Here is a 20,110-nt window from a genome sequence, read left to right as displayed (position 1 = left end):
AGAAACTATTTTTTAGGAAGGTAATAAATTATTGTCATAGAAATTTTGGAATATAAGTAAAATGAAAAACTCTAACCACTTTTAATATTTTTTAGTCATTTTTTTCTAAAAATTTTATATTGGTTAAATATTTTGCTTTCATTTTTCCCACTTAATGTTAAAAAATAAGCATTTAAAATATTAATATTTAAAAAATTATTTTAAAGTATGTTATTTTACTGAAGGTAAACAGAGCACTGTTTTGCTCTATGGCTAGTGTCCTTCCCTCTTGCACTTAGTTATTGGTTCTTTTGATGCGTGGGTTTTAATAAAGTTATGTTGTTCCTACATGTATTTATTTTAATTGATTTCACAAATATCAGCAAACATTTGAAAATATTGAGCAGTTACAATAATGCTCAGCCATAATGTTGGTTTACAGAAGTAGAAGATAAAAGCTTTAAAATACATAAAATCTGGTATTTATTGGAGCAAATGATCATTTTACTCCAGCAAGTTTCTTGTACTTAATTTTCCTTGGTTGCATGTAGTATATAATAGGCAGATTTGTGAAGGTGACAGTAGAACCACAGCTTAAAAACGTGAACTCTTTAGGACTTAATGTGGTATGAGAACAGTAGTAGAAGAAATATGCACCAGACCCCATGACTTAGAAGATAATGTAGATTAGTTCTTTTCAAACTTTAACATGCTCATAAATCTCCTGAAGATCTTGATAGAAATGCAGATTCTGATTCATTAGGTTTAGGGTGTGCCTGTGCTTTTCCATGTCTGACGAGCTTCCAGAATTTTCAGTGCTGCTCTTCTGATGACCACACTTTTTGTACCAAGTACCAAGTGTACTATTGCTTCACAAACTGAAAAACCAGTTTCTTATTCATTCATTCAAATTTTCCAATATGTCATAGAAAAATGCTTTTTAATTTTTTTAAGGGGTGGAGTTTATTCCAGGCCCAAAATGTATCCCAGGGCCATAGTATTGGGGATCTCACCAGACTCCATCTGACCAGTAATTCTGGTCATTATTGTGTTTTTGGATTGTGTTCCACGTTTTTCTTCCCACTCTACCCAGGATCTCCAGTTTTGATCCTTTCTTGAGTGGTTGGCATTGGTAGCTGGGCATCATCTAGTTCTAATGGTCTCGAGGTCTGTCATGGCCTAGGGCTGATTGCTTCCAAATGCCCTTGTTTTTTTTGCACTCTTCTTCACTTCCGATGATAGGAGACTGTTAGTTACATCTTAGATGGCCACTTAAAAGCTTTTAAGACCCCAGTCGTTACTCACCAATGTAGGATGAAGAACAAGATTTTTATGTATTTTGTTGTGCAGTTGAGTCTGGTGTCCCCCAGTACTGTGATCCTGAGTTGGTAGATCCGTTGGATGGATCTCTCTTCCACAGTGTCAGGGTGTCTGTGACGGATTACTCTATGTCTGTCTTCTGTTGTTTCTGTAAGGATTGCAGGTATTTTGTATCACTGGTATCTGTGCAAGATTAGCCTCAGCTGAATCTATCCTTGGTCTAGAGTATAATCCTGTTCACTGACCCCCATCTGATCTTCTCAGATGTTTATGTGTTTATCTGTAGCCTAATGTTTGGTGTTAATTGTAATGCAGTATTGTTGATATACTGGTTGGTGTTAGCGTCTGTCCTCTGTATCTTATGTACACAATTTGGTGTCCTCCCTTTTCCTATTATTATCATGGTGGTCACAGACTCTTTCTATACCATCCCTCCCCTTACCCATGTCAGAGTGTGGCCTTCAACTAGCCCACAGTTAATCCCTTCCCTTTCCTCCCCACTCCAGTAACCTACAAAGTGAGTTCCCTTCTTAAGCAAACCCTTTTTAAAAAGCAAATGCTTTTTAAAATAAAGAATAAATTTATAGAAATCAAAGTGTAAGGAAATTATATATTAACATGAATTTACCTTTCAATAAACCTTTTACAGGTGTAAAATCAATATGTTAGCTTAGTATAAACTAAAGTAACAGGTTTTCTCAAAAATTTTATGTATGTTTGCCTCTATATCGTAGTATAATTTTTAATACAGTTAATCTTATTAAATAAAAACACTAGTTTTCACTTATTCTGTAAAAGGAACATAGAATTACTTTGTCAAATTACTTTAAACCACTACTGGATGTTTCCCCTTAGTTTCTGTGCTTATCTTCTTGTTGATTGATAACAAACCATTGTTGGGCCAGCCTCAGTCCACTGATTATACTTTGAGTAGCACTGATAGAGTATCAGAAGGTTATTAGAGAGGAGAAACTTGCTAGAGGAAAAGAAAGAATCAGTGAGTGATTTTAGGTGGTATGATTTAAAATGTGCTCAGAACTATTTTGTAACCACTACTGTAAACTCTATAATTAGAAGATAAAGAGCATTATTAGAATGAAGGATTTTTAATTTTTTCAATTTCTAAGTTATGTGAACATTGTTTTCCTTTTGTTGTAACTTCTTTTTAGAAAATCTATGTAATTTAAAAAATGACGTTGTCGTTGTTGGCCGTCGAGTTGGCCCCGACTCATAGCGACTCCTCCTTGGGTTTCCGAGGCAGTATCACTACGGAAGTAGGATTGCCCAACCTTCCTTCCGAGGAATGGCTGGTGGGTTTGAACCGCCAGCCTTCTGGTTAGCAGTCAAGTGCCTTAGGCACTATGCTACCAGAGCTCCTTTAAAAAATGATACAGTACCTCAAATGTAACTTAAAAATCTTTCCTAAGTGTCAAGTCAGTATCTTAGTTTAGGAATAAACTAAACAGATTTCCTCAAAAATTTTATATATGTTACATTGTATTTCATGGTATAAGTTTTGTTAGTTTATTTTTCTAATTGAGTTTACTTTTAGATGTTTTATTTTATTCTGTATATTGTTGTTAGTCAGTTACAACTCACAGTGACCTTATATACAACAGATAAAATACTGCCTGGACTTGCATCATCCTTAAAGTCATTGCCATGATTGAGTCCGTTGTTGCAGCCACTGTGTTTGATGTCTTCCAACTTGAGGGGCTCATCTTCTGGCACTAGATTTGATAATGTTTCCCTGCTATCTGGACGGTTTTCATTGGCCTGTTTTTTTAGACGTGAATGTGGCCATATCCTTCTCTTCCTAGTCTTAGTCTGAAAACTCTGCTAAAATCTTTTCCACCATGGGTGTTCCTGCTGGTATTGAAAACGGAGGTGGGTCATAACTTCCAGCATCACAGCAATACCAAGCCACCAATGTATAACAGACAGATAAGAGGTGGTTATTCCATATGGAACATAACTCTTCTGAATTGGAAAATGGCCTTTGTAGGTTTACAGGCAGAAACTAAACATTAGAAACAATCAACAGAATATTATAATTGTGGACCTGAGTGACAATTAAAATACATCCCTGTCAAAATGCATTATATATTAGCACATGATCTGTTAAAAGATAATAAAACCTTAAAATATTGAATATTAGTAGCTGTTTTAGAAATCAGCCTGACTCATTAACAGTGGGCACTTGTTCATTCATTCATTAAATTAAATATTTATTAGTCACTTACTGTGTGCCTGGTGGCACAGTGGTTAAATAAATGTTCAGCTGCTAATAGAAAGATTAGCAGTTTAAACCCACTAGCATAGTGCCTAAGGCACTTGACTGCTAACGAGAAGGCTGGCGGTTCAAACCCACCAGCATTCCTCAGAAGGTAGGTTGGGCAATCCTACTTCTGTAGTGATACTGCCTCGGAAACCCAAGGAGGGGTCACTATGAATCAGGGCCCACTCGACGGCAAACAACAACAAGAACAACAACAGATGCTCTGCAGGAGATAGATGTGGCAGTCTGTTTCTTAAAGACTAGAAACACTGTGGGGCAGTTCTTTTCTGTCCTTTAGGGTCTCCATGAATCGGAACTGACTCTATGGCAGTAGGTTTGGATTTTTTTGTTTTTTTTTCATGTGCTTGGTAATGTGCCTGTCACCAGTGATAGAATATTGAACCATAAAGACAGATTCCCTGCTCTCAGGTAGCTGATTGTTGTGATCAAGTCAATCCACCTGTCTTTTTTGTAAGTTTAACAGAGAGAGAGCTTGATTCAAAGATTTGTCTTAAAATGTGTAACCTTATTTGTCTATATGTTTATTTTGTTAATTTATCATAAGGATAGGTAAATCAGATGAGAATACTTTTCTCTCTTTTAAACTTCATTTGATATTTCTACCTACTTTTGTTTCCTGTCTGCTTCACTTTGAGGTTTAATCATTTATTTATATCTAGGTGCCCAGAGCTTTCTGGTGTCTTAATGGCTTTTGGCTGATCCTACTGATTTTGACCATTTAGATGCTCTGATTATGGGATTTCAATAGTTCGTGTAAACTCTACTGGCTCTTTAAATACCAGAAGTGTGTCATTACTTGTTCATCTCAGTTACATAAGCTAGTACCTACCAGTCTTCTTTTTGCGAGTTCCTTCTGTGGGAGCTCTGGTGGCACAGTGCCTAAGGCATTTGACTGCTAACCAGAAGACTGGCAGTTCAAACCCACCAGCCACCACTCCTTGGAAGAAAGACTGGGCAATCTACTTCCATAAAGATACCCCCTTGGAAACCTAAGGAGGGGTTGCTATGAGTTGAAACCCACCTGATGGCAGTGAGTTGTTTTTTTGGGGAGGGGTGTTCTGTAGACATACTGCTTGGACATTTAGAATATTGAAGGACCTGTAGCAATTTAAAGATTTAGCCCCTGAAACTTCCCATCCATCTGTCATTTATTGAGTACGTGCTACGTATGTGCCAGGTATTGTTTCAGGCATGTAATTTTTTTTCAGGGGTTGGGGAGGACAGAAATGGTCATACTCTCCAGAATTTGCGAGAAACACAATATCTAACTCAGATTAAAATAATAATGCCTAGCATTTATTTTGTGTTTACCATGTGCTAGGCATTTTCCAGGTTCTACATATATTAACTCATTTGATTTTTACAACAACCTATGAGATGCAGGTAAGATTATTCCTGTCTCTATTTTGTACATAAGGAACCTGAGACAAGATAGATTAATTTGCTCCAAGTCACACAGCTAGTATGTGGCAAAGCTGGAATTCAGATCTGCCAGTCTGGCTCCAAAACTTCCACACATATCTCCTGCACTGTATTGTACAATTATAACATATAATGATGGCACAATTTAAATGGATAATTAAATAGGCAATTTCAGTAAGTGTGATCAGTGCTGTAATAGAAATCTACATGCTGTGGGAGCACAGAATGAACTCAACCTGATTTGGTCTTGTTAGGGTCAGAGAAGCTTTCCTGAGAGTATGAATCTTTAGCGAAAGAGCTTTTTTCCTCCCTCTTTCAACCATTGAAAAGAAATGTATTTAAAAATACAGTTGTAAAAGACAGTGGTTTCATACAAACAAAAACAAAAACATGGGTTTATACTGAGCTTGGATAGTTCCTCTGTTGATTATGCCTTATTTATTTATTTATTGGGTGAAATAAATTTAAAAGTCAGCTATTTTAAAAATTAATCAAAGATAAAAGCTCTTGTATTTTTGAGGTGACACACTATAGGAAAGTACTATTATGAAAATTGTTGTTGTTGTTGTTATGTGCCATCGAGTCAGACCTGACTCATAGTGACCCCTCCTTGGGTTTCTGGGGCAGGGCAATCCTACTTCCGTAGTGATACTGCCTCGGAAACCCAAGGAGGGGTCGCTATGAGTCGGGGCCAACTCGACGGCACATAACAACAACAACAACAACAACAACATCACTACGGAAGTAAAGATTGCCCAACCTTCCTTCCGAGGAGCGGCTGGTGGGTTTGAACCGCCAGCCTTCTGGTTAGCAGTCAAGTGCCTTAGGCACTATGGTACCAGAGTGCCCTTTTTAATTGATTATATGCAATTTAGATGAATTTTAAAATGTTAGCAGCTTTGAGTGATCGGATCTGTTGTCATATTGCAATAGAGATTAATATTTTTTAATTCCTGCACCATATAATGAGCATAGAGAAGAGTTTAAAGTGCCTTTCGTAGAACACATTTCATAATATCAACACTTTTATGAACTTTTATGCTTTCATAGGTGGGACTGTTTAAGATATGCTATTGAAAACAAATTGCAATTTAGACAGGTTTTAAGTATAGAATTTAACAGTTTTTCTATTCTTTTTATGTATCAACTGATTTTTTTCAATTGCAAATCTCTTGAGTGCTCTCCATTTTTGTAAGAAGATGGGAACAATAATTTTTCAGAGTGCATTTGGAAGTATTTTTGTGAGTATTGGCTTACTATGACTAATTTAATAAGTGATTCGTGTAGTTTTGTCCTTCATAATACAGTTTTGATCATCTCTCATGTATAAAAATTTGCTTTATTAATGGCTACCTTCATAGTAAAACCATTTTGCAGAACTCAGGATCTTAATTGGGAGCCCCAGAGGTTCAGGTTTGACCACTTTTATTAGCATTGGAACTCTATCAATTTAAAAATTGTATTTAATGATTTCACCCATTTGCTTTCCCTATATTCCAAAATTGAAATAGCATTTATTTATCAGTTCCATTGACTGATCTACTTTGGCTCCATTTTAACCATTGTGTGCTTAGGTTCTGTTCTTTTCTTGTGCATCCTATCACTCCCACAGGCCACTCACTTCCACTTGTTTTCTCCAGCTCTTTAATGTTCTGGCTTCCCTGCTTTGTGCTAGGACATTCTTTCCTTCTGCCTTTTCTGCTTATTGGCAGCCATACTCATTGTGTAGCCCTGTGTTGTAGTTATGGAGACTACTGTTTAAACTCCTAGTCAGCCAACTCATTTCTTTCATTGAGGGTCTATTTATCAACTGTCTTCTACCTAAAAGTACATGAATGAATACATACATAAAAACATTTTGTAATTATGATTGATGGAAAATTCTGGTGTTTTAATGTGGTTCTGGTTGGGGCTGCTTGAGTTTCTTTCTCTATATATGAAAGAAATCTTAATTTCCAAATTTTCTAGGTCATTACTATTAAAAGTAAGGTCCATCAGCATCACTTTCTTAGAAATGTGGAAGAAACTCAGGCCTCACTCTAGACTTTAGACATGTGTATTTGAATTTTAACAAATTCTCTAATCGATTGCACATGAAGTTTGCAGCACTGCTCTAGGTATCATCCAGCAAGTTGACACATTAATATGTTACTGGGTGCTTGTGTACTTTTCTAGAAGTGACTTTAAACATGTCACCCATGGAGGTCTTATATGTATTTTGGTAAATTTTTTTGTGATTATTTGTCTTGGCTCATTAAAAACTATATTCTTGGAGGATATCACTACCACTTTGTGAAAATAACAACATGGATAACCTCAAACAGTAGCTAGTCCCAGTCTTTTAGGTGAAGTGTTGGTATATATTAGATCTGTAAATATGACAAACATTTATGTCTGGTTTCTTTGTTCCTTCTCTCAGCACAAGTTTGCATCTGTGAATGTAAACAGTATCTTCATTGTTTCTTGGGCAGTGGCTTTCAAAGAGCGTTGTATACACTAGGACCTTTTGAGGGGAAAATATTCAAATTTCAATTGGATTTTTATCTTAAATGAGAGAAATTACACTTTACTGGTATTTTATATGCAGATTGATAGTATATTTATGCAGTTTATTAATAAATAGGGAGATATTAATGGTCCATATTCAAATCTTTCTTGTATGTGATGAAAAAGAGTTTGTGAACTCGTACTTTGCAGTGCAATATGACTATCCCAGATTTTATGAGTGGTCTGGGAAACAAAACTTGTAGTAAATTCTGTACTATGCCCTGTACTATGTGGATGTATAATATGCTGGATAAGGCATAATATTTTCTATTATTTTTGAATGATTGATAGTAAAATAATTGTGTTCTCTGAACACACTAATTTCTTAGTTCTCTAGTGCTGCTATAATAATATACCACAGGTAAGATGGCTTTAACAAACAAATTTATTCTCTTACAGTCCTAGGAGGCTGGAAGTCTGAATTCAAAGTCCTAGGCTAGAGGTCCAAGTTCAGGGTGCCAGAACTCTAGGGGCTGAGTGGAGACCCCTTGGCTTCAGCTCTGCCTTCCAGGCCTACTGGAGCAAACTAGAGGCTTCTCCTGACTCAAGCAGCTGCTGGCTGCTGAGATGGACAAATCCAAGACTGGCAGATAAAATGACAGTTTGTTGGCTCACAGGCTGTGAAGTCCCAAGATGGGCAGGCAACACAGCAAACTACTGGTTCAAGTCCAGGAAGTAGAACAGAAGATGGGCCAATCACAAGATCCCAAAATGAGCAAAAAGCTAGAGACTTTTCCCAGAGCTTCTCCAGATATACTGGAAGCTGGTCATATCCCAAAGGCAATACTGCTTCCACTGATTAGCTACCCACAGCATATTCCACCATGGAAGTGATTACTTCACATCTAGTCTCATCATAAGGAGCTCTGGTGGTGTAGTGGGTAGGTATTTGACAGCTAACCAGCAGGTCAGTGGTTCGAACCCACCAGCTGGAAGGTGGGAGGAAGTGTGAGGCAATCTACTTCAATAAATATTTATAGCCTTGGAAACCCAGTGGGAGTTGCTGTGAGTCTGAATTGACTTGATGAGGGTGGGTTATTTATTTGTAATGTCTTCATGGGGAATAACTTCATCCAGCTGCCAAGCCATTCAATATCATGGCCTAGCTGAGTTGACACACAACTTTAACTACCACAGTAGGTATGCCTAAAGCATCTGAAGACAAGTTAAAAGCTGGACTTGCATTTTAAACTGTGCTATCTGTAATCTGTAAAGTTAATGAGCTATGTTTGCAGAACCATTTGATGATACCCTAAAACTCAGATGTGTTTGCATTGTGGTAATTTAAGTAGTAGTTAAAAAAAAATTCAGTGTTTTACTTTTAAAGTTTGAAGTAAAAAGAAAAAATTCCTTTTATTGTATTATTTCAAGAATGAAGAGACCTGAGAACATACAAAATTAATTTCTCAGTATTTTTTAGCATTTAAATGACATGTGAACCAACCTGGTTGGCCTATAAACACATAATTGGCATTTCTTCTAGAATAATGCCATTGTTTTATGATACATGCAGTTTCAGTGAGTGTTTTGTAGATTCCAGTGCCTTGTTTTGCTCTGTGCCTACGAATGGCAGTAGGAGGGGTGGTAGAGACGAACATTCAGATGTGTGTCAGATAGCGGTTTGTTACTTTAAGAATGTCTGTTTTAAGCAACAAAAGTAAACTCCATGGAGCGACCTTGGCTGAGAGCTATTCTATTTTGTATACAGCTGCTGCTACATGTGGCTGTAACAGACGGGACTGTGCTTGTGGTTACCAGAGGACACCCTTGTGGTCATAACCAAGTTGTAAATGTCACACAGATTCTTTTTGACTGTCTATCACATGTATATCAGTGATTCTAAAGTAGATAAAAATTAAACAAAGATTCATTTGGGAGTTAGCATTCCCAGAAGATTAGTTTTAAAAGGGAACAGCAGAAGGAGTTGTGACATGCATCCATAAGCAATTGTAATGATTTGACGGTTATTCCGCCCTTAGTACCTAGCCCTTTGGTTGAACTGACAGCACGCATGCAAAGATAGTGAGGCCTGTTTCAGCCCCATTAATGTCTTCCTGAATGTTAGCCTGCAGTCTGGGTAATGATAAATGTTTAGTGATTGATGATTCTGTAGTCCCAGGGGATTCTGGGTGGTTTCTGGTTTCTGTAAACCTGAACTGTTTCCACTCTTGTTGGTGGAGTCTCTTGATGTAAGTTTTTCTGGTCTTTACTAAGGTGGTTTTAAATTGACAGAGGGGTGGGTCTATTATCAATGTTAGTTTCAATTAACTAGAGGTTTAAAGCCTTGTTTAGGAACAGTATGGTTTTGGAGGTAATGCTGTACTTAGTAGGTACAAAAGTCTGAGAACCAGAACAGTGTTGAATCCACACATCTTTTGTTATCTGGGTAACATTTATTTTATTTGTAAACTTGGTTTTTTGTTTGTTTGTTTGTTACTCCTTTGGTTTTTTTTTTTTTAATGTTTTAAGCCATAAAGAGAGAAGTTTAATAACAGTTTCTGTGAAATAATGGTTTTAGAGTCATTGTTTCCATGATATTTGCAGTTTTATTTTTCAGACTCTATAAAGATTTAAGTCAGCTATTTAAAAAAAAAATGCTTTCCTTTTTACACAGTTCAGTTTCAATAGGAGTATATATTGTTAATGCAGCATTAAAAGGAATGCAAACAAACTATTTTGTTAAATATTTGTTTATTTAATGCTATTTAATATATTGATTGTGGATGATTTTTCGTATTTTAAGTACAACCCTTTATTTGTACAAGCTGCAAGGTGGCAGAAGAGTAGGAGGATGGTGCTAAGCTTTTTCCTGCTTTACTACACCTCTTAGTTTATCCTTTTTTGATTTCTTAAAAGTATACCATTTTCATTTCGAGTGTTAAGAGATCTTAGAGGTAAATGCAGTAATTGCTTATAGAATTTGTATGGTCTCCATAGCTCAGAAACAATGATATTTTGAAAGCCTTGGTGTCTGTGATTAGTGTTTGTTTTCAGAAACTCACTTTTCCTTTAGATCAATAAAGGAAAGCCTTTTGACTTAGAAACTTCTAGTTTTTCAAATAAAACATAGGACTTGATGTTAGGAATGACAGTTTGTTAGTATGTGTATTAGTTAGGTGAGTGTCATTAAGCTCAGTTAGCAGGACTGCCAAATAATCTCTTAAATAATCTGGTCGGTTTTTTTTTTTTCCCCTAGGGTTTTACAGACAGCCCTCATTACAGTGATCACTTGAATGACAGTCGATTAGGAGCCCATGAAGGCTTGTCCCCAACACCTTTCATGAACTCAAATCTGATGGGTAAGTAGATAATTCTCTGCAAGTAGTTTTTTCAGAACCTTTTTGGTTAGAGACGTTTTTTTGCCCCCTTGCCTGTGAAGGACACATCAAGTATCTGGAATAAAGTCCCTGAGTTTCTAGTGACATCTCAGACTTTGCTTGTTTAGCTCACCTTAAGGGTTAAACATCCAGAAATATGCATTCTTATCTTTGCTATCAAAAAGGAACAAAAGTTTAATTGATAATTTTGGTAGTAGTCTTTGGAACCTCAAGCATTACATTTTTTCAGCTTTCTGGGGCAGAGAAGCTTTGTTTCTGAAACATTTGTGATTTACTATTTGTCTTACCAGATATATGTGTGCTCTTAAAAATAAACAGATTTTTGGCATATTTTCCTTATATGGGATAATATTTCTTTTAGCACTACTTGATTAATAGTTAAATAGTACATTTAAATGTTGTAGTATTTGTTTGAAGCACTTGGATTCATAATGGGGATTTTAAAAGTTTTGTTCTGCAAAAGTGAATATGTACTTTGAAGCCTATGATCTACCACCTATACCTTGTTTTTATATTTTGGCAAAACCCACACATAAACACATACATTTTCCCCTTTCTCTCTTCCTCATGTAAATATTTATAGTTGATCATGTGAAATGGTAAGCCCAAGTGTTTCTTTAATTTGGATGCTGCCCTTACTTTTGGCAATTAATTCAGTTTTTTGCAAAACATGAATCAAAAAAATCTTTTATGACATTATTTTTCCTTCTTGCTTATGTTGGGCTGAGCACATTACTAGAGCAAAGAAATGAGAGACAAAACCCTTATTTAATCCGTCTTACTAGTTGTCATTGACATCGTGTAAATGTGGAAGATTTGTGTAATTGACATTGATTTCATTACTTATTCTATTTCTTATGTACATGACCTATACTGTTATCTTACAATTGTCCTTTTAAGACACAGCCATGCTAATGTAAGTGGATTACCTAAGTCCAAAATCCTGGTGGTCTGCAATTTCTTTATAAATGATTTTGCTTAGCAGTGTTTATTTCCCTTACTGGCTATGAAGTGTGGAGGAGACAGAATCTGATATTCTAATGTGGATTTTGCCTAAGGCAGTTACCAGTTTAAAACCAGAATCTTTGAGTATGATGCAAGAGTACAAAAGCCTAAGTAGCAGTAAACCTTGTTTTTAGAATCACAGTTTGTTTCAGCATAAATACAAATGAAAATCATAGCATTAAATATATTACTTAGAACAAAATAATTGTTACATTTGGGCAGGGAAAACTTTCTAATTTATTTTAAAATTTTCTATTGAGTTTATCATCAAAATAAAAAGAGATATGACAACTCTAAATAATTGGCTTTTGCAGCATAACATATCCACAATTAACATTTGATTTATAATAAATGTAGTTGGACAAGTTGTAGTCAATATTTTCGTAATTTCAGATTGAACTAAGCTTTCTTAATTGAGGCTGCAACTCTGAATTGTGAAAACGCAGAAATTGCCCTTTTTTTTTAATATTTATGTTCTTACCTTTATTCTTAGCTCACAGATGACTCTTAAGCCTAGTGGAATTTTGTCATTAGCACAGCTTTGAGCCAAGGTGAATGTTAAAATTGCGGGGGATAAGTGTGGGAATTAAATGAATTCTAAGAGGTATGCATGTCAGTCACTTGCTCTGAGCAGCTGTTGACTAAAAATATTTCTCTAATTAAGTTTCAGGTAAAATTTTCTCAGAGCAATTCTGAGGATGTGCCTGTTTGATTTCTTTGGTTTTACAGATAATTATTAGAATATTTTTAATAGTTATTCGTTCTCTGTATAAAATCAACATCTAAAATAAGTCTTGATATAAAGTAACGGATTTATAAGTAGGTCTTTCCTCAATTGAAATAAAAAATATCCTCCTTCATCCAAACTGTTGTGTTGTTATGTGCCGTCGAGTCAGACCCGACTCATAGCGACCCCTCCTTGGGTTTCCAAGGCAGTATCACTACGGAAGTAAATTGCCCAGTCTTCCTTCCAAGGAGTCGCTGGTGATTTTGAACCGCCAGCCTTCTGGTTAGCGGTCGGGAGCTCTGGTGGGCATAGTACCTACTTCCGTAGTGATACTGCCTTGGAAAACCAAGGATGGGTCGCTATGAATTGGATCTGACTTGACAGCAGTGAGTTTGGTTTGGTTTTTGGATTCTAAAAATATTTATCTGCATATAGGGGAAGGAGAAATAACCTTGAAAAATTAGGCAGATACGCTTTAAAAAAAAATCACTCATCATTAGTAGCATCTGATGTACTACACTTCCTTCTCATTATTTTCAGTAAAAATGATCAAATGATATATCTTAATCTAACAAAGGAGTCAAAGCAATCAGTATGACAATAGCTTGCTTTGGGGAATGAATGTCTTTTAAATTGTAGAAAAGTTTTAGACAGCAACAGGCAATCCAACTTGATGTGAACTGAAGTAATTGAACTGTTAGATACACGAATATGTGAGTTTATAGCACTCAGTAGAGTTACAATGTACAGGTTCACTTTTTTAGCTGTTTGATAATTTAAGGCAGTTTCAGGCTGAAAACTTACATTTTTAAAGCTTGGTGGAGACACCTATGACAGCGTTAGAGGCATTTGAAACTGTTACTACTTAATCATCCCAACAGGTAGCACTTGAGAGTAGTACTGTGCATGATGAACTCAGAAACAGTTAATGCTAATAGGAAAGCAGAAACATATTTCATCATTGCTGTCAACATATCAAAATACTAAAAGAGAGGGGGATCGTGTATCTAGGAAATGTGGTTATTTTGCATATTATGTTCAGCCATAAGCACTTCACCTGAAGAGATGGTAGATTATAAAGTGCCACTGTCTCTCATGATGGAGCTCTCAAACGCTTTAATGATTCTATGCATTGCAAAAAATAAGAAATTTAGACTAAGAAGATTTAATAGTGATTCATTAATGAGCAATTTGCCACAGAAAGATAGATTTCTCTATTCATTTAGATATTTTGAAGTGTATTTTGCACAGGAAGTAAAGCTATTATGTTGGATCAGTTAGTGTTTCTTTTTAATGAATTCCAAAATTATACTGTTGATTTGTCAGTATGGAAAAGAGGGCTTTTCTTATGTTTTAAGTAAAATAAAATTTAAGTAAAAAATCCTTTTGGCACATCATTGAATAATTACCATCAAATATATTTGTACTCTATTATAGTACATCTGCAAAGCTTTGATCATACCAGTGAATTGCAGTTGTTGTTGTTGTTGTTATGTGCCGTCGAGTCGGCCCCGACTCATAGCGACCCCTCCAGTAGTATCATCAAATAACCTTATCTGTTTCTGACCTCTTCCAGCTTCCAGTTTTTGCCCATTTCTCCGCCCTAGCTTCTTCATTATTCCAGTAAAATTTGTTGGTAATTGTTTATGTTTTGGTTATCATAATACTAGTTTGTTCATTGAACATAGAAACAAATTATTTCAGAGTTGCCTACACTCTATCCCGAAGTGATTTTGAAATGAACTTTTAACTACTCTTATCTTTCTACCCCTCTTTGTTTATCAAAGTTTAGTTATTTTTGGAGATATGTAGAAGAGTGTGTATGTGTGTGTTAAATGAGAGACTTAAGACATGGTATTACCTTGAATTCTCCTTTTTCCTAAGATCTTTAGTTGTATTTTTCTGAGATCCTATTTTGCTTGAGGCAGTTTGTCAATGTTTTATCTTTTACAAAGTAAATGCAACATGTGGTGGTATAGGAAAAATACATGTAGGGCTGAGTGTTAAGAAATCTTCATTTTAATCAAGATGCTGAAAATAACCTTTATCATTATTATTATCTAAATTCAAGGTGTTCTCAAAAGTTTTCTGTTGCTCTTAAAAAAGAAAAAGTTCAAACCCATTGCCATCGATTCAAATCTGATTCATTAGAGACCCTATAGCGATGCTATAGGATAAAATAGAACTTCTACATAGAGTTTTCAAGGCTGTAAACCTTTATGGCAGCAGATTGTCACTTCTTTCTTCTGCAGAGTGGCTAGTCAGTTCAAACTGCTAACCTTTTTGTTAGCAGCTGAGTGCACCACCAGAGCACATCTACAATTCTAGAATTTTATAATGTTATGATCTCATATATTTAATATATTTTATGCTACCCTGAAAAATGCTGCAACTATCATTAGAATCACTATTTTGCAAGTGATAAAACTAAGAGACAGGAAAACTGAATCTTTTTCCTGAGGTCACAGAGCCAGTAAATGACAAATCTTGAGTCTAGGACCCATGTCTCCTGACTCCTACTCAAATGTTCTTTCCATTAAGCCATCCTACTTGGATATGAGGCACTTGTTCTCTTTTTATACAACTCTCAGAGTTTTAGTGGCTCAGCATTTTCCTAAACTATGAAGGTGAAGACACTGGCCCTGACAGATAGATGACCCTGAAAAAAAAGTTCTGCAGTGAAATAATTTTGGAAAGCATTGTATATCATGTGCTCCCTGTTGAAGATGCAGTCTGTTCTTTAGAATTTTAAAGACTGAAAATTCATCTGGATGAAAAGAAAGAAAATGTTTATTTAACTTTGTTCAGTCCATCATTTCCCAGATTCATATGACTCAGAGAAACCTTTTATAAAAGACATCGTTGAACTCAGGGGAACTAGTTTTCCATGTTACACACACTGGTTGTTTTAATAGTGTGTGTGGGGGAGTATATGTGTAATATACCTATATATATATATATGTTTATATAACCATACGTATTACATATTTATATGTATAATCTACATTTGTATAGATTATATGTATTTTACTTTTCAGAGAATTTTTATAATATGTATCATGAAAAGTCTCTGTGAAGTAAAACAACACAGTGTTAATGAAATTCCTACACTGGAGGCATTGGTGAGAAACAAGCCTCCAGGAATTGGTGGAGATGTTTCAGATGTTACCAATTGAGATGTTTCAACAAATGCATGCAATCCTGGAAGAGCTAACTCACCTATGCCAAGAAATTTGGAAGACAGCACCTACTTGGCCAACTGACTAGAAGAGATCCATATTTGTGCCCATTCCAAAGAAAAGGGATCCCAAAAGAATGAGGAAATTATTGAACAGTATCATTAATATAACATGCAAGTAAAATTTTGCTGAAGATAATTCAAAATTAATTGCAGCAGTCCATAAGCAGCCTCTGCTAAAAATTGAAGCTGGATTCAGAAGAGGATGTGGAACAAGGGATATTATTACTAATGTCAGGTGGATCTTGGCAGAAAGCAGATATACCAGAAAGATGATTACCTTTGTTTTATTGACTATACAAAGGCATTCAACTATGTGAATCATAACAAATTATGGATACCATTTCAAAGAGTGGGGCTTCTAGAACGCTTAATTGTGGTCATGTGCAATCTGTACGTAGACCAAGAAGCAGTTTTTGGACACAGCAAGAAGATATTACATGGTTTAAAAATCAGGAAAGTTGGACATCAGAGTTGCATACTTTCACCATATTTTTTCAGTCTGTATGCAGAGTAAATAATCTGAGAAGCTGAACTATATGAAGAATATGGCAGATGACACAACCTTACTTGCATAAAGTGAGGAAAATTTGACATAGTGATGAAGATCAAAGCCTTCAGTATGGATTATATTTCAATATACACAAAACAAAAGGCCTCAAAACTGGACCAATAAGCAACACCATGATAGAGAAAATACTGAAGTTGTCAGAGATCTCATTTTACTTGGATCTACTGTCGGGACCCATGGAAGCAGCAGTCAAGAAATCAAAGGATGTATTACATTGGGCAAAAGACTTCTTTAAAGTGTCAAAAGTAAAGGTGTCACCTTAAGTACTGTAGTGCTCATGACCCTAGCCATGGTGTTGTCAGTTGCCACATATGCATGTGAAAGCTGGACGATGAATAAGGAAGACTGAATTGATGCTTTGAATTATGGTGTTGGCGAAGGATATTTAATATACTATGAACTTCAAGAAAACAGAAAAACCTGTCAGAAGAAGTACAGTCAGAATGCTCCTTAGAAGCAGTGATGGTGAGACTTTATCTCATGTAATTTGGACATGTTATGAAGAGGGGCCAGTCCCTGGAAAAAAGACATTATCCTTAGTAATAGAGAGGGTCAGCAAAAAAGAGGAAACCACTCAACGAGATGAGTTGACACATTAACTATACCCATGGATTCCAACATGTGAGGATAGTGTAAGACAGGACAGTGTTTCATTCTGTTGTATATAGGGTCACTGTGAGTTGGAAATAACTTGACAATACCAAAGAACAACAGGAAAATGATGTATATGTTTATAACTCGTTTTAGGCATCTTAATTAATGCAATAGCTTGGGTCCTGTTGTCGAAGTACATTCTTGTTAGTTAAATCTCTGCTTATAAGTATTTGATTTATAAACAAGCCAGCTGTCCTTCCATTGGTGCTAGAATCTTTTTACCCAGTGCCCACCCTCCTTCCTTACCTCAGGACTTAACAGGTTGGTCTTGTAGCAAGAAAACTTTTTTGTATACTTGATAAACACTATAAATCACGACTAATCTAGAAGTCTTCTAGAGTTACAAAATATATAGAGAGATAGGTACTCACCATTTTCAGAATATTATACCACAGGAGAACTCTGCCTGCAAAAGATGTCTAACTTTGATGTACATGGAATTCCTTCACTAGGTGAGATAGTGAAAATGCTTATAATTATGCTTAGGGAAAACAGTATGGCTTAGTATCTGATTAGACAGTGTTTCATAAGGATGAGGTTTTCTTACTTTCTCCAATATTTTATTAACTACAACTGTCATGAAAGCATAAACCAAACAAAAAACCAAATCCACTGCTATTGAGTCAATGTAACTAACAGTGACCCTATAGGACAGAGTGGAACTGCCCCATAGGATTTCCAGGGCTGTAACTTTTATGGAAGCAGAATGCCTCCTATTTCTCCATGGAGTGGTTGGTGGATTTGAACTGACATCCTTTTGATTAGCTGCCAAATGCTTTGACAACCACACCACCAGAGCTCTTTGATGTGTTACATGTGCTTTGATGTGTGTGTAACCTGATCTTTGACTTGAATTGTATACATTTTTTTGCTTTGTTGCTGTTTTAATGTGTCTCATCTTTTAAGTGAAGCCCTTCAGAAGATTGCTTAATTGTAACATCGGTATACCATTTTTGTCATCTCCTTAACACTTCTGCTTATTTCTTAACAAAATCCAAATTTTGATTTTCATTGCTCACATTTTCTGTGACTTCTACTATATGTTTTTTTTGTTTTTTCCATTGTTGTTGTTATTTGGATTTTAGATGTTTATGAAGAACTTGCAAGTCTACCTGTATTTTAGGATCTCTCTCTCTCACACACACGTACACACACACACAATAATTTATTTTTAAAATATATGTATGGCTGAGTTTTTGCATAATTGTTTCCTCTTGAAAAATATTTCTTGGTTCTTGCATGTGTGTGGTGTGGTGTGGTGATTTTACAGTCATTCTGGTATTACATACTTGTTTTTCACTTTGAGAATGCCTCTGGAGGATTGTCACTCCAGACAATTGGTTATATGAAATTTCTAGGGAGTCACAATTAAAATGTGATTGGAGTCCAGGGCTGCTAAACAGCAAATTAAATCAATTAGCTTATTTATAGTTAATTATACATATTATTAATTTCTCTTTCATATTTTTCTTTACTAGTTCCAGAGGTAAAGGGGGTCAGTAAACTTTCATGGAAAGCCAGATAATAAGTAGTTTACAATTTGCATGTCAGGAGCCAAGACCTAGAATATTATCTAGGTACTTATGTTACTGTTGTTAGATGCCATTGAGTTGACTCTGACTCATGGTGACCTTTTATATAACAGAATGAAATGTTCCCTAGTCCTGCCTCATTCTCACAATTGCCAGTATGTTTAATTCCGTTGTTGCAGTGCTTGTATAAATCCATATTACCAAGGATCCCCCATGCCCTCACTGGCACCTCTAATTCATCAAACATGATGTCCCCTTCCAGTGATTGATCCCTCCTGCTAATGTGTCCAAAATAAGCAATATGGATAATGTTCTGTTATGATCCTTAAGGCTTTGATTGGCTGGTTTTCAGAAGCAAATTGCTTAGTCTTTCTTCCTAGTCATTCATAGTCTGGAGGCTCTGCTGAAACCTCTCTATTGGGGGTGAGCCTGCTGGTGTTTGAAATACCACCGGTCGAGCTTCCAGCATCACAGCAGTACACAAGCCACCACCATACAACAAACTGAGAAACAGATGGTGGAGGTACTTATATAACCATCTAAAAATGTAAAAACCACTCTAAACTCTCAAACTATAAAAGTAACAGTTGGTGGGCTAGATTTGGTCTACTTGCTGTATTTTGCTGACCTTGCTCAAAATAACTTTAAAATGTTTCAGACAATAACAAACCTGTCAACTCATTGAAGATTTAGTGAGTCATACATACGAAAATCTTCGGAAAGTGCCAAAGTTTTTTTTTTTTAAAAAGAAAACAACCAGTAATTGGTGGGTGTGGTAGTGGTAAGCTGTTTCTAAAATTTCCAGGGCTTCATTGACTCTATATAGAATGGTAATGTATTTATTAGATTGGGTTGCTTTCCCATTGTTTTTGTCTTAAAATACGTTATCGATAGTGTTTTCAGCAAATGTCAGATAGCTTTTGTTTGAAATCATGTTTATCTCTTTCCTATAATATGAAATTAAAAGTAAAATAAAACAAAAACTATTTCTGAAAATAGAAGTATCAAAATAGTTGTAGTGAATGGGCTATTAGATTAGGAGGAAAAAGGCTAGTTGTTACAGATACGGTATGGTGCTGGGGGAGAAGATTTTTAGAGATAACTCTTCAGAAAACAGCAGTGGAGCAGAGTTTATAGAGAGAACCTGGATGGGAGAATAATGTCATAATAGCACAATTATCAGAAAAGTGTCCGGTTATCTTAGTGAAAGCCTGCATGCCCAACCCAGAAATCTCCTCAAAGGTATCTCTACGGAAGTAGATTGCCCAGTCTTCCTTCTGAGGAATGGTTGGTGGGTTTGAACCACCAGCCATCTGTTTAGCAGTCAGATGCCTTAGGCACTACGCTACCAGAGCTCTTAATATTTCCTGTTGTTGTTGTTGTTAAGTGCTGTCGAGTCGTTTCCGACTCATAGCGACCCCATGCACAGCAGAACGAAACACTGCCCGATCCCGCTCCAGCCCCACAATCCCTGCTGT

At 36.0% G+C, this 20,110-nt stretch overlaps 1 protein-coding gene across 1 annotated transcript in view; it reads left to right on the top strand.

The window, feature by feature from the left end:
- Nucleotides 1-20,110, top strand: part of TCF12 (transcription factor 12) — a 490,015-nt gene that overhangs the window by 200,699 nt on the left and 269,206 nt on the right. Inside the window, exon 4 of the mRNA XM_007958528.2 lies at nt 10,764-10,866. Coding sequence (XP_007956719.1) covers nt 10,764-10,866 — 103 coding nt within the window. The remainder of the gene's footprint in view (nt 1-10,763; nt 10,867-20,110) is intronic.

The sequence above is a fragment of the Orycteropus afer genome, unplaced genomic scaffold (assembly GCF_000298275.1).
Source record: "Orycteropus afer afer isolate SDZICR_OR568_19922 unplaced genomic scaffold, OryAfe1.0 scaffold00015, whole genome shotgun sequence".
In the NCBI taxonomy this organism is placed as follows: domain Eukaryota; kingdom Metazoa; phylum Chordata; class Mammalia; order Tubulidentata; family Orycteropodidae; genus Orycteropus; species Orycteropus afer.
The sequence above is the reverse complement of the archived record's forward strand: the minus strand, read 5'-3'. Positions and strand labels throughout refer to the sequence as shown.